The sequence below is a fragment of the Lissotriton helveticus genome, chromosome 7 (genome assembly GCF_964261635.1).
Source record: "Lissotriton helveticus chromosome 7, aLisHel1.1, whole genome shotgun sequence".
NCBI classification, from domain to species: Eukaryota; Metazoa; Chordata; class Amphibia; order Caudata; family Salamandridae; genus Lissotriton; species Lissotriton helveticus.
Genome location: NC_136068.1, coordinates 446112082 through 446128090, shown reverse-complemented (window position 1 = coordinate 446128090; position 16009 = coordinate 446112082). Strand labels below are relative to the sequence as shown.

The window sequence follows — 16009 nt, the reverse complement described above, 5'->3', positions numbered from 1 at the left end:
AGCACTGGAAAGTGTAAATGCTTATGTAGGAATTGTATTTGGAATGACAACCCCATAGCTGAGCGCCAGTGAATTGTGTAGTATTACATGTGCTGTGTCATCAAAGCACTTTTATCTTACAAAGCTAAGCACTGGGCTTGACTGTGGAGTTCTGAGTAATGGACCCCCACATTACCTCTCTGTGAAACCTCTGACTTTCCTCCCACGTTACCCGGAGAGTCTTTGTACAGAATGGGTGTACATGACCCAGTTTGCAGAGCCATAGTAGGTGTGTAACCAGGTCACCAGTGCCAAACAACCTCAACCAGTGTCCGAGGATCCAGTAACCCCCACTCCCCCACCCTCCATCTGCCCAGTGACCCCCCGAATGGGGTCTTGCAGTGGGCCTGCAATAAAAAAAATGTCCTAAGTGTTATTGTGCCATTGGACTATACGGAATAAAAGTGCCAGTGAAAATAAATGAGGGACGCAGGCAATGCCAAAAGTAGTCCACTACCCAAAACCTAACCCCACTCACACTTAAACACGCAACATTCAGAGATCGAAACCATAGCCAACCCACAAACAACATCTGGGGAGACTAAACAGCAAAATTTAGCATCAGCGAAACACCCTTGATGTGTCAAAAGTCATCATCCAAAAACCCACACCGTGAAGTAAGGGCGTGCAGGAGATCTAAAGGAACCCATATCAATAGCAGGTTGAAACCGTCAAACATCATCCCACAAAGAATGATAAAAACACACTTTGGGGGTTAAAGAATTTAATCAAGCGGCACACTGAAGGATTAGGGCAGTTGGCAATAAATCAGAAGAAATGGAAGAAAGAGGGAGAAGAAAGAGAACTTTCGATCCTTAGATGAACCCAGGCCACAACAGGAGGCCTAAAATCCTATTGCCGATTAAACTACCCGGAGAATTAGATGGTTGGATTGTAAAGTGGGATGAGAGGGAGGGAAAGAGTCTGATAACTCTTACAGTAGAAAGCTCAGTAGCCTGTGTCAGATCTAGCCAATGAGATCATTAGACAGCTACATAGTTAAAAGGAACACAGGAAAGAAGGCAGTGGGGATCTAAATATTAAATCAAAACGAGGAAAAGTCCAGTTTCAAAACAGAACGTATTACCTCGTGTGATGTAGAGTAAACAGTACAAATTTAAAGTTCTCATTTTGGCCCAAAGAAGTATCCACGATCCTTCCGAACATTTCTGAAAGATTCTAGACCACTGTTTGGTATTGTCAATAATGAACACGTTTGTTCACTTCCATTTGCTAAATAAAATTTGTCATTTCCTGCCCCTTACAGGGATAAAACGGCAAGATACTTTCCGACAGTTTAAGTGGCGGTACGGCCATGGAGCCCTTTTAAATTGGAGAAGTCTAGTCTATTTCCATTCAAGGACATGCAATACATTGGTCTGTAGTTTTTTTTATTTGAGTCATTACATTCAGATGCGTTCAGTGATTTCTTCTTTTCAGTTCATATGTATTCAAATAAATCTTCCATAGTACATAGTCAGTCAACCCGCTTCGACTTCTAAAATGACAAGATTTCTTTAAAGACTGCAAACCAAATACAAGCATGAATATAACACACTATATATTTTTATATAAAAATTCACCTACTATGGCATTCCATCAAAAGATTAGGGCAGTTAATCATAAATTATTTTTATTCTCAAAAGCATTATTGAAATGACCCTAATTCTTAATTTTAATTAAGATTTTAATCCTATGTAAATATTGGAGCATGAATATTTTTACAGTAAGCACAAAATAGGCTATAAACGAAAAGAGAATTACATACACAAAGTTAACAAAAGAACATGATGTTGCAGAAAATTTAAAAAAGAAGAGACAATACTCTGGGTATTAGTCAAGAGAAACAATCAAGTAGTTTCATACCAATATGCTGGATCACTGTGTTAAAACTAAAACAGAACTTGTTGGGAAGTTTAAGGAACAACTAGCATTCAATGGTAAATAAGAAGCAGCTCAGCAAAATATCAAAGACAAGTGTCACTTCAACTGACCATGGCCCTCGCTAGAACAGGTCAGTTGGAGCCAAAAAGCTAAAAGCATAAAAAAGTAAGCCAATATATAAAGATTTTCTCTTAGTACAAGTCAATGAAGAATACTTCAAGAAGCTTGTTACTCTCACCTAAAGCTTATCTAATGTTTAAGTGGCTGGATCTTCTCCCCAAGGAAGCTCAAAAAGTCCTTGAGGGGAAGATATCATCTACCTACGCTTTTTTTTTTTGGCAGAGTTTTATATAGCGCGAACTAGACCCGAACCGAATCGGGTATCGGAGTGCTTTACATAGCACCAGTTACGTTACATTAGGACACACATTCATTTTTGTTAGGCACTGGGAGATTATCCCCTAGATACATCATTGTTGCCGTTTGCGATTCCTAAATTGCGAAAATTAAGGAATCGCAATTTAGAAATCGCAAACGGCAATGCATGAACAATTCGCATTTATTTTTGCGATTCTGTATTTTTCCTTAACTGCGATTCACAATTTGCGAATCGCAATTAAGGAAAACCCTTCCCATTGATTCCTATGGGCAGGCCCATAGGAAGGCAATCACATTTTGCGAATTTCAAATTGCGATTCGCAAAATGTAAATGCAATTTCAAGGGTGCAGGGGGATCCAAAGAACCCCTCACTGCACCCCTGAAATGTAACTTTAAATGCAATTTACACACACACATGCCCCAAGGGCATGTGTGTATGTAAATTTAAACTTCAAAAAATGCAATTTGTGCATATTTGATAGTTTTAGGTAAATTAGCATGAAGTTCAATTTCATGCTATTTTACCCCTTCCAAACTGCGAATTCGCAATTTGAAAATAATCATGCATTGCATTTAAGAAATCTCTATTTGCGATTTCTTAAATGCAATCGCAATTTTAGAAATCGCAACATGGTTGCGATTCCTAAAATTGAGAAATGCATGATGCATTCCAAATTAGTCAATTGCTTTCGCAAACGTTCCTCCAGGTCCGAGGTCGAGCGCCCTAGCCGTTAGGCCAACTCCTCTCCCCCAGCCTTATTATGATCACAAAACCCTACTTTTCTTTCAGGTTTAAAAATGAGGTTATGCTGTCGGGAAATGTGCAAGGCACAGTCGTGAGCCATTAGGCTTCTGAGCCCACAAAAAGCATGAAATATATTCAGTGTCACAGGAAACATCAAGGTAATATAGAACAACATCCATCACTGAGTGAATGGTTGGTACATTCAGGACCACACATGCAGTTACTAAAACTGCATTACAGAGGATCATATGAATGTGATACAGACAGAGGTTACTTTTTTTGGCAACTAGCATTGCTTGCAGGGAGCTACTCTACATTTTGGGGGCAAGCTGACCAAGCTACAAATGATGCCACCTTCCTAACGACCCCAAACTGCTATCCTCAGACATTGCTTCCAGATAATTTATTTGCAGACTCATACTGAATTTGCCCCTTTATTCCCTGAGTCCTGACACTCACTCTACACTTGTCACTCTAATGTGCACAGCTAACCAGGGAAGCTGATTCCACAACTTTCTCTTCTTTGACCTTTACATGACCCCTCTGCACCAATCAGTCACTGCCATATGGGTGTTGCAAAGCAAAAGTAGTTCCCTGCTACCTTTAAACACGTTACCCGTTTGTCTGACTACCTGTAACTTTTGGATAATCGTCTTTGGGGGCCACCAATTTTACAGCATTTCCATAATGTCAAACTGAAAGACTGCTGCTTGAAACAAAGTTTTTGGGGGATGTATCTATGGAACAAACACAACCAATATTGCCAATTCAGTTGTTAACAGGAACTTGTTTGCCACTACGTTTATTATTAATGATAATACTAATAATAATACTAATAATAATAATAATAATAATAATAATAATAATAATAATAATAATAATAATAATAAAGAGTTTGTAAAGCGCCTGGTTACACTGACTAGTGTGTCTCCGCGCTGCGGTCAGAAAGAACCTCATAAACAGATAAGTGTTCAATATCAGAGCTAGGCATCTGACAAAACCTGTAGGACTCAGAGCTGGACCATGCAATGGCCAAACCCCAGAGTTTGCACTGCTTTGTCTGCAGGAGGTCAGCTGAAGTGATAGGTGCTGAGGTGGATCACGTGACCTCTAAGGCATTCATGAAAGTCCACCTTGGTTAACAGAATGCCTGCTGGACCTAACATTCCTATCTTCTTTTCTATGCAGATTCTATACATGGCCCGCAATGCCAAGGACGTGGCTGTGTCATTCTACTTTTTCCAGATGGCAGTGAAGTTGCTCCCCCCCATAAAGATGTGGGCGGAGTTCCTGGAAAAGTACATGGCTGGGGAAGGTGAGAGAAATAATTATTCAGATTCAGTCCTAAGTTTGATCATGCAGTACTGAATACTATGCCCAGGTGACATTTTTTATTACATTGACAACAGTTCACAAAAATTGGGAATTACGAGTAATGTGAATTGCATAAACTTGTTTGTCCATTTTTGTGGTCACACAGTTACATGTAAATGTTTGCGTGTGGGAGACTGGTTCGAGCAGAACATCTCTTGAGGGATGCATTTTCGCTGCAAACTAGTTTCCTCCCAATATCTTGTGTGACTTTTCTAGACAAGGTGTGCTCTTGTGTGATATTTTGACAAGAGACAGCATGCAAGTACATTAACCACTTCGGCGCTGATGACGAGCTCAGCTCGTCATGAGTTGCCCCGCTCACATGCTGATGACGAGCTGAGCTCGTCATGTAACGCGCATTTTAAAAAAACGCCGCGTACAGCGGGAAAAGCCACCGCACGCATGCGGTTAAGCACAAAAGGCTTACCTTCACTTAATTTCTGTGAAAAAAATTGCAATTTTGCCCACTCTACTGGCGCTCGCCTATTCACAAATACCTTGCCAGGAAGCACCACAACAGCAGTGGATATCTGTGCTCCCTGCCCCCTTGGGAGCACGGTGCTGCATCACCATGAAGAATTAGAGTAGGGGTCATAATCAGAGATGAGAAGCACAAGGGACATCTGGTGAGATAACAGCCAGCAAGACGGAAAGGGGTGCAAGTGGGCAGCTTTCAGCTTGGATGAAATTGGCCCTTATTTGATGCATTGGTGTTGCGGATCAGTGGACTACTCTAGACCCATGCCAACCAGCATGTGTTTTCCCGTCATTTTAACTCCAGTATTGAACGGAGTGGTGTGTAAGCCTAGGTGTGGGTGCATCTAACACTTAGGGGCCCATTAGGATGTAGGGCGGGTCGCCCTACATTCTTCCCCACCCACCACCCATTTACCCCCGCCATATTAGTATGGCGGGGTGCACCGCGGTGGACGGGAAGACTGTCCGCCGCTTTTCCGCCGGCGGAAATCGGTTTAATATGGTGACGGTGTTTGCTAGACATCGCCATCCATATTAGCATGGGGATGGAAACATGCCTTTCCGTGGCAGTGTTGCTGCCACGGAAAGGCATGCGGAATTCTCTTACGGGGACCCGTTGCGGACCCCCAGGGTATTGGGGGCTGGGGGGTGCACATGGGGTGTACCTATGGTACCCCCTGCATTGTCATTGACATGGTGGCAGGCACCTCGCGGTTCCTGTCATCTTGTTCATGACAATGCATGCAGTGCATTCCCAGCATTGTGGAGGGCGGTGCTGTGAGCAATGCCTGCCACAATGCAGGGAATGGAGGATGCCACCGCCACAGTGGCAGTGGCATCCTAATCACCGGTGCAGGACCGCCGCACCACTGGTGGCCGGTCCCAGCAACGCTAGGGTGGCAGGCAGACGGAAGTCGGCCCGCCTTCCTAATGGGCCCCTTAGTTCCAAGCTCTGCACATTCGCTATTCACCTAGCAGAGGGGCAGACAAATATTGCGTAGAACGTGTGTACATTTCACCTCAAGAGTCCATCAAACATTGCACTTCTACAGGCACCCCTCCTCTTGCATATGTAATGGATCCCGTATTCCCTCGTAGAGCTTGGTTTGGGTGGTGGCAGAGCCATGGTGAGGTTCATGGTATGCTGCAAATCCGTTTCCATCCAAACTTTCTCAGTCCAAATTTCGTTTATCAAGTGTTCCTGCTTCCTCATCTCTCCCCTACATGCCCTTCCTTTCTCGTGATCTGGCTCTAGACTAAACTCTGCCCCCTATCAGAGGGTCGCAGTGGATTATATTCCACAATTAAGTCCTTGCAATTCAGCTCGATTCTTTCTCTAGCAGAGAGACGGGTCGAATGATGATTGATTGAATGTCACCGCAGTGAAAATATTGAGGGCCTCATTTATGAGGCCTTGCGTGAGTTTTGCGCTTCCGATGCGTCACTTTTTGTGACGCATCGGCGGTGTAAAACATGACTCCTGATGCGCACTATTTACAAAAGTGACACATCTAAGCAGATGCGTCACTTTGTAAACCCCTGCGCTACATTATACCTGCGTCAGGTATAATGTATGCAGAGGGGGCGTTCACCCGCAAAAAGCCTCGTAATAGTGACGCAGTGAAATCTATGAGATTTCACTGCGTCACTTTTAGGACGCTGTTGCGTCAAAATCTTGCGCCTGCCTCACAGCAGGCGTAAGACTGACGCAAGCCCTTTCACATGGGGCTTTCCCCATGTGAAAGGAAGCATTGCTGGAGTTGCGTCACTTTTGTGACACTCTCCAGCAATGCGTCACTTTTGCACCTACAGATATGTCAGAAATACTGACGTATCTGTAACTCCTTGCGACATGATGCGTCATATTATAAATATGACGCATCAATCATGCCGCAGGGAGAGCGCAGTGAAAAGTGACGCATCGCTGTTTTCACGCAGCGATGCGTCACTTTTCATAAATGAGGCCCTGAGTATTCACGTGGCATTATCGTTCATCGATCTAGTTCCTTGCGCACCAGGGTCTCCAACCTGCATGCAGAAGGGCCGCGTCCGCCAGAGCTTCAGCTGCTCTGAACCAGACTGGGCTGTTGTGTTGCCATTTAGGCAGGGCCTGGCCTGGCAGTGCAGGCTGCACCAAGCCTGGTTTGCCTATCGCTGTCTCTGTCGAGAGTGGCACAGTGGGCAGAAAACAAAACGGACTGGAATGCTGTCGGACTAATTACCAGCAGCTGAGATGAAGTATCCTACCCATCGCTTTTTATTTACTGAAACTTTGATGGTTTGTAAATGTATCATTTGTGGATTTCTGGAGAACCTGGGATGGCTTAGGCTCTTCTGGACACAGTTTGAACACACCTGATGTACACAGTGCCACAATATGGCTTCAGAGGTTATGTGCTTGATAATTAATTATGCTGTGACCTGCAGACCAAGACTTTCAAGCTTGCAAGACCAGTTCAGCCTTTTATGCTTCCCAGGTAATTAAACTGAGCAGCATTACATTTAGTAGCTGTAGCATCAGTTATTTCCAGTCCTTAGAAATGAGAAGCAGCAAGCATAAAACATTCTTTTTTATGGATTGTCTAACTCCAATATTGTACACAACATTTTTAATGCATCTCATTAATACACCAGGAGGCAACACCTAGGTATTTAAATCCTGTTTTACGTTGTTGATAATTTCCGAAGAAAACAATTCACGTGGCACATCTTGCATACCAGGAGCCAAAAAAGACCACCCTCCCCAAGTGCAGCATTGCCACAAGCAGCCACCTTAGAAAGCTGCTATTCACAGTCCCCAGAAATAGGTAGTGAATGAGTTTTTATATGATCAGAGTGGTTCTGTCTTTTTTAACAGTGTCGGGTGGTTTGTGGCACGACCACGTGAAGGGCTGGTGGGAGAAACGAGATGACCCTTGCGTCCTGTACCTGTTTTATGAGGACATGAAGGAGGTGAGAACATTTGTGTAATTACCATAGGTTTCTAACTTCTAGAAATAATCCAATGACTGGGCTGCCTCTGATCCTCTTACTGGCAGAGGTCTGAACGTCTGACTTCCATGTCTACCAATCAGTTTGTCTCTATTCGTTTTCTGATAGGACCCGCTACGAGAAATCAGGAAAGTGGCACGGTTCCTGAAAAAGGACCTGGAGGAGGAAGTTCTGGAAAAGATTATCCGTCTAACATCATTCAAGTCCATGAAAGACAACCCAATGGCTAACTACTCTACGTTACCACAGGCATTCCTGGACCATAGCATCAGTCCTTTCATGAGGAAAGGTAAGGATGCACTTGCTGCTCTGGAGAGGAGGGAGCATCGAGTCCTGGTTGCAGATGAGCAGCTCGAAGTGTGGGCGAGGAACCCACATTTCTAGCTACTCCATTTCACACTTTATCATCCTGGTAGAAAATGTTTATCGTTTTGTGCCTATGGTACTTAACAGAAACTGTGACACTTTCGGTTACCTACCAAAAGCTGTGATACATATTACATGTTATTTCCCCTGGAAATGGATCACATAATATTGTACTTTCAAACAACTGGGTGATATCTAAAATGATAAGATCAAAGCCATTGTGGGTAACTCCTTTGAGAACCCTGACATTTAAAAATACCTGAACCCTGTGCTCCCCTTTGATATTCCCTTACAGGATGATGGGGAAATTCTTCCAGGTGCAAAAATGACCCTAAACCAGCTGCCATATTCTGACAATATAGGTCTCTCGATTGCAATATAGGACCGTCTTACCCAGTTACGTGTTATCTATTCTACCTCTCTCTCGCTATTTACAGACACACACACACATGCACACACAAAGACAGACGACACACACACATGCACACACATATAGTCAATGGAAAAAAAGTATAAACCTTTGTTACGGCTAGGAAAATTCCATGTCGCAGGATTGACAGATACGTCAGGAATCCTAACATATCTGTCTGCGCAAAAATGGCTCATTGCTGGAGTATGTCTGGAAACAAACGCAACTCCAGCAACGTGTCATTTCGCATGTGGCAAGCCACATGTGATAAGGCCAGTGTCACCCCTGACGCCTCCTTCAAGCAAGCGGAAGGATTTGACGCAGTGAGGCCGTAGAAGTGTCACAGTAAAATCTCATAGATTTCACTGCAACACTTCTACACTACAACCCTTTTCTGTGTCGAAACTTCCACCCTGCATACATTATACCTGTTGTAGTGAAATGTAGCGCAGGGGTTTACAAGTGACCCATCTGCTTAGATGCGTCACTTTGTAAATATGGCGCAGTGTGGTGCATTTTTTACGCTGCCACAGTGTCACAGAAAGTGACGCAATTGTGGCGTAAGGGCCTCATAAATAAGGCCGCCATATTTACTGTAAGGCCTCCATGTCGCAAGGATTGGGATACGTTAGGAATCCTGACGTATCATCGGCGCAAAAATGCTGCATTGCTGGAGTCTGTCTGAAACAGACGCAACCCCAGCAATGTGTCATTTTACACTGGGCAAGCCTCATGTATTATTTTGTTTTGTAATTGCATTTATATAGCTCTTATGATCCCTGACGAGGCGTCAAAGCTCTTTTTTGGTGAGTAGCAGGCTACTACAGAATGCATAAATGATTAGTTGTGCATTAGTATAGTGAAATATGGAAGTAATTTGAGTGATGGACATGTTAGTCAGTTATTTGGAGTGAGAAGGCAAGCGGAGGGATAGAAAAGGGAAACAATGTTTGCATTTATATAGCACTTGCTACCCCTGATGGTGTGTTGAAGCGATTTTTGGCAAGTATCATGCAACTCCGGAACCCACAAAGGATTACTGGTGAATTAGTGTAGTGAAATATGAAATTAATTTGAGTGGTGGACATGTAAGTTTGTTATTTGGATTGAAAAGGATAGTGGAGGGATAGGTGAGGGAAGTAGGAGGAGGGTTGGGATAAGTAAAAGGGAGATGGAGGGGGAGAGCGAGGGAAGAGTTTAGAAAGGCTTATTGTGGGGGATTGGAATAGTAAAAGAGGTATGAGATGATGCAAGGTATAGTAGAGTAGGGAAAAGTCTAGAAAGGGATATTTGGGGGATCATATTAGTGGTATTGGATTTGGGATGAATGAGAGAGTTGAGGTAGAGGATATATTGATAGAATTATGGGGTGAGAAATAGGGTAGTGCATTGGAAAGAGTAATAGAATGAGGTTTGGAATGAGTTGGAGAGTTGAGGTAGAGGATATATTGAGAGCGGTATAGGGTGAGAAATAGGGTAGTGCATTGGATATGCTGAATGAGAAGAAAAGAAATAAATATATAGATCCATAAGTACATGGAAGTTATATAGATGCATAAAGAAAGGTACTATATGTAGATTAAAGATGCATTAAATAAACTCAGGATTTCAAGTGTTGTTGTACTTTAAATTGATTATATGAAAAGCATAATGGCAATTAGCTACTAAAGGAAAAATAAAAGAAATTCTTGCACTTACTCGGTGTCCGTGCTCCAGTCTTTGGTGACAAGTTGCAGAAGGGAGTGGAGAAATGCAGAATATATATATATATATATATATATATATATATATATGTATATATATATATATATATATATATATATATATATATATATATATATATATATATATATATATTCCAGACAAACTTGCTCAAACACAATTGAAGAACCACTCCCAACATTACTCTCAAACCAACCTTCGTACGGTCTATAGCAGCACACTGACATCCGTGTCTCCCAGCGATTTCTTCAGCCTAGGTCGCCGTACGTGTTTCGGGAAGGATTTCCCTTGTTCTACAGCAGGGCTTGGTGAAAGGAACAGCTATGCAAAATGTTCAGGTGTTTTTAAAGTCCTTAATGCGGCCCAGTGGGCCTGTCTTGGTCAGACAGGCATTGTGGTTACCGTAGTCCATATTTCTGCCATAGTGGAAGCTGCCATCCCTATTCCTCCAATATTATAATTCCAGTTAGGATGCTGAGTCAAATCGGAACCAGTCCTCTGCTATCTTCTGCCAACCGAACAGGTACTTTGCTCCTTGTGTGTGTTCCATGAATCGAGAACACATGGACCCGCTCTTCTTGCGGTGGGGTATCTTCGTGGCCAGAGCAGGCCACATATATTCCAGATGAACTTGCTCACAGAATTGAAGAACCACTCCCAACGTTACTCTCAAACCATCTTTATTACGGTCGGCAGCAGCACACTGACATCCGTTTCTCCCAGCGATTTCTTCAGCCTAGGTCTCCGTATGCGTTTCGGGAAGGATTGCTCTTGTTCTCTGGCAGGGCCTGGTGAAAGGAACAGCTATGCAAAATGTCAGGTGTTTTAAAGTCCTTAATGCCCCCCAGTGGGCGTGTCTTGGTCAGACAGGCATTGTGGTTAACTCAACTCCAGGTGATATTTATTCGACCACTTGGCACAATAGATTAGCTTGTGTACACGCAGTCTAAAACACCTGGCAGACACGTTTCTGCGATTGCCTTCCTCAATGCCAGTTTTGTGCAAGAGAGTACGTTGTCACTGGCTTCTGAAATACTCTCTAGTGAGCTTCCATTTCACCTACACATATAGCAGAATCTCTGTGGACTATTTAAATATAAGAGTCTATATTGAAAATGACAAAATTTGCACCACCCTCTTCTGCAAAACCACGTCATGGAACAGCATTCTACAAGCAAACAGTGCACACCCTAAAGCCCTGAAGTGGAGCATCCCGTAGGGAGAGTTCCTGTGGGCTCATCGGAACTGCTCAGAGGTTGTGGAGTTTGAAAAACAGGTGACCACAATGCTTGAGCAGTTCCGTAGGAGAGGATATCCAATGATAGTCCTAGAAAATGCACGTGAAAGAGGCACCAATGCCAAGAAAGAAGATTTATTGTTACCTGGATATTAGAATGTCTGAGTCGAATGGGGAACTAATGAGATTTATCACAGATTTTAACAGTTGACATCAGAAGATGAAACAGGTAATCAATAAACATTGGAGTGTTCTTAAAAGAGATCAGGAATTGAAACCTTTTATTAAAGAACATGCTAACATCACTTATAGAAAAGTACCATCTTTGGGTGACTTATTGACACAAAGTTACTTCTCTAGTAAAAATGTATAGCAAAAAACAACGTGGTTATCACAGAAGGGCTTTGTGAAATGCATAGAATGTAAAGCCTGCAATTATGGCAGCAATATGTCGGAAATAACTACAATTCAAGAATCAAAAAAAGTAATCCAGGAGAGGATCACATGTGAATCTACAAACGTGGTCTACTTGTTAGAGTGTAGATGAGGTCAAAGGTACATCTGCAGCACGGTAAACAAACTCAAATTGAGCATTCTCCAACATTTGCGGGCCATATCAAATAAAGACTTTACATATGTGATGGCTAAACACATCTGGAGAGAGCATGAAGGGATTCTAGACTAGAATACACTCTGGTATTGTGGCATTGAACATATAACGGCCAATATCAGAGGAGGAGATAGAGAGTTAACTCTAAGACGTGCAGAATCTAGATGTATTGTCAATTTGGGTACAGAGATGCCCTGGGGCCTGAATATGGATGCAGAACTATACACCTTTCTGTAAATCTTCTCCTCTAGAAGAATGAGATAAAGCAATATGAATCTGTTATAATGAGTAGTGGAGAGTTTTATAACTTTGCATGGGACTGTTTGTTGATGAATAATTTTCTCTAGCAAAGAATAGACTTTGTCTAAGTCTTTTCTCTTTTCAAAAATAATTTTTCTCTTTGATAATTTTTCTCCCTCTGTTGGAAATAAGTCTCATTCTGTTGTGTATAGGAATGTTAAATGAATTGGGCCTAACTAGTGATTTTAAATACTCCTTTTTGAATCATCCATTGTGAAAAGGAAATCAATACATTGGATATTTTTGATATAGAGAGTAAGTAGGCTATTAATTATTTTTATGCAAACATTTTTAGGAAATGCATTAAGTATGTAGTGTACCCATTGACATAAATCATTGGAGGTGGTGGATTTTATTTCATAAAGGTTAGAAGGTATGTATAAGAGGTGGAATGTAAAATTAATTTATAGTAATTAATGTTTGTTATCGTATGGGTTTGAGCAAATTTGACATTATATAATATATAACAAGGCTTTTTTAGACAGGAACAAAGCACTTTAAACACACGCTAGAAAGCCTAAAGCACTTTGATGAATATTGGAGAGCCTGAACTATATAGTTAGGTTTGTCGGTCTATCAAGTATCAGTTATTGGAGATTGGACTAAATATAAACCATTTTTTGTCCTCTTTTTATATATAAAGAGTACAGAGATACCAGCATTATTGCGGATTACACATTTATTGGGTATAATCTGTTTTGAAACTCCTCCACTCGTTGTACTTTTTGTCCCTTACTTGAGGTAGTAAGTACTTGGCACTATGCAGTTTTAAGAAGTATAAGGCACCTTATGGCATGTAACATTTAGGGGTCGATTCAGATTCGGGAAACAAATCCGTACGACGATTCGAATTCATAGCCGTGTCAGTACAAATCGTCCAAATCCGTCCAAATCGTGTAGTACGATCCGTAGGAAAAAAATACATCCAAATCTTTGCGAACCCTACGAAAACCAAGGGAAAATCCGTACGACACAGGACCCTCACGGTGAGCCATACCAATCGTTAACATGCTGTACGACCCGACAAGTACGATCCGGACCGGGGACCGAGAACGCGATTCGTACGGAAAACATCGTATGTGCAATTCGTACAGAGAGCCACACATTCACATACGCACCGTACCCCTGCAATCAAGGGGTTACGCACCGTACCCCTATGCTCTTTACCCGTACGCACCGTACCCCTATGCTTTGTAACCCTACGCACCAAACCCCTATGCTCTGTACCCCTAGGCACCGTACTCTGTTGCACCGTACCCCTATGCACCGTACCCCTGCAATCATGGGGTGTACTCGCGTACCCGGGGGGTCCGTTTCGCACGCGGTTCGAGTCGAAATATGCTTTTACGGACGTTTTAAACTCCCGTAGAAAAAGATACATACGGAGTGTTGTCGTAACGAATCGTACTTGCTAGGTCGGAAAAAGCTGCTTTGATCCGTACGGACGTCGCGTACTGCGTGTTCTGAGTGCGATTTGTACGTATTTTTAGGTGTATGGTCTTTGTACGATTCGTACGGAGATCTGCTTTGGGTCCGGATCGTACTTCATCGTACGTATGGGGACATTGAAGATGTACGATTCATACAGGAAAAATGCTCTGTACGGCTATTCGTAAGGGATTTTACCGAATTGATATCGGCCCCTTAATATCCTTTATACATCTTACCCTGGAGCGTCCCACAAGGACCCCCAAGGCCCCAAAAAAAAGGTGTTTTTTAAAAAAATTGTGGGATACGCGTATGGTACGCGTACCCTGCCGATCCCCCCAAACAATTACGGCAACACTCTGCAAACGCGCCCCCTGGTACGTTTGCAGGGGGGGAAATAATTCTCCTTGAATACTGGGGGTCCCTGGGGGGCAAGTAGCCCACCGGGAACCTCCAGTATGGGCCAGGGGGCTGCCTTGCAGAGACGTGTAAAGAGCCCACACCCCTTTTTACACCTCTCTGCAACACAGCCCCCTGGCGCATACTGGAGGTTCCTGGTGGGCTAGTTTGCCCCCAGGGACCCCCAGTATTCAAGGGGAATTAGTTGCCCCTCCGCAGACGCGCCAGGGGGCTGTCTTGCAGAGGCGTGTACAGAGGCCACTCCCCTTTTTACACCTCTCTGCAACACAGCCTCCTGGTGCATACTGGAGGTTCCTGGCGGGCTATTTGGCCCCCGGGGACCCCCAGTATTCAGGGAGAATTAGTTCCCCCTCTGCAAATGCGCCAGGGGGCGCGTTTGCAGAGTGGTGCAATCCATCACCTCAAGCCCCGCCCCCTCCCTGCACCACTCTGCAAACACGCCCCCTTGGCGCTTTTGCAGAGGGGGAAGTAATTCCCCTTGAATGCTGGGGATCCCGTGGGACCAACTAGCCCGCCCGCCAGGCTAGTTGGCCCCACGTGACGTCATCAGCAGTGCATTGCACGCAAGTTATAGTGAGTCCAACTAACTATAACGTGGGAATTTCAATGGTTTTATGCAAGTAAAATTTCCTGGTAACTATAACTGGTGTGAAACCTATGGTTTTTTTCAGTGAATTTAATAGGTTTTTTAAATGCTAATTCCTAACTATAACTGGTGTGAAACCTATGGTTTTTTCAGTGAATTTCATAGGTTTTTTAAATGCTAATTCCTAAATATATATAGGGCCTCAAACCTATATATTTTTCAGTGAATTTCAAAGTTTTATTAATAGCAAATCTCTATAGCTATGAAATATAATATTTTTATAATGAATTTTATATTGTATATTTATGTAATACTATTTTTTTATCTATATTTTTCCCTTTTTTTTTTGCCCTGGAGCGCTCTCGGTGCGCTTACCGGTGAGCGCACGGTAAGCGCAGTGTTACGGGGCGTTCCCGGTGCGCGTACGGGTGAGCGTCCCGTTAGCGCTATTGCCGCGAACGAAAACAACATCGTGACCTATGGCGTAGCCGCGACGCAGTGCGTCATAAGACACGTATCGCGTAGCCGCGAGATGCGTCTTATGACGCACGGCGTAAGCGCACCCGGAAGCGCCCGAGCGCATACGATCGCGCAACGTAAGCGCCCCGACGTGCTTAAGCTACGCGCCCCGGGACGCGCCCCAGGGAGCGTAGCGTAAGCGCGTCAAGCCATGTGACTTTAAAATAACACTTTTCATTGGTTCAGAACATTTTTTTTCCAAATATTGAGAAACCCACCCATTTCTCTCACTATTGCTTTGTACTTGGAGAGAGCAAGACGTGTTCTGTGCATTATCTGCTTCTCAAAGTTTCCTGATCTACAGCAATGGCTGCAAGGGAGTCATCCAGCAGTGATTCTGATGGTTTTTTGCCTGAGGACCCTCCTCACCACAAAACAAAGGACCACTTCATTTGGAAATTTTTTGACATCCCTGAAGGAAAAAAAAAGGTTAATGCTGCTAAGGTAACCTGCAAGATATGTGGCACTATTTTATCCAGAGGCAATCCTAATAGGAAATATAGCTTTGGAAATGCCACTTTAA

At 43.2% G+C, this 16009-nt stretch overlaps 1 protein-coding gene across 2 annotated transcripts in view; it reads left to right on the top strand.

Annotated features, from left to right (window-relative positions):
• Positions 1-16009, top strand: part of LOC144768586 (sulfotransferase 1 family member D1-like) — a 248137-nt gene that overhangs the window by 195997 nt on the left and 36131 nt on the right. For both annotated transcript variants that reach the window (XM_078652376.1, XM_078652375.1), the window contains exons 5-7: positions 4236-4362; positions 7756-7850; positions 7998-8178. In XM_078652376.1, the coding sequence (XP_078508502.1) occupies positions 4236-4362; positions 7756-7850; positions 7998-8178 (403 nt within the window). The remainder of the gene's footprint in view (positions 1-4235; positions 4363-7755; positions 7851-7997; positions 8179-16009) is intronic.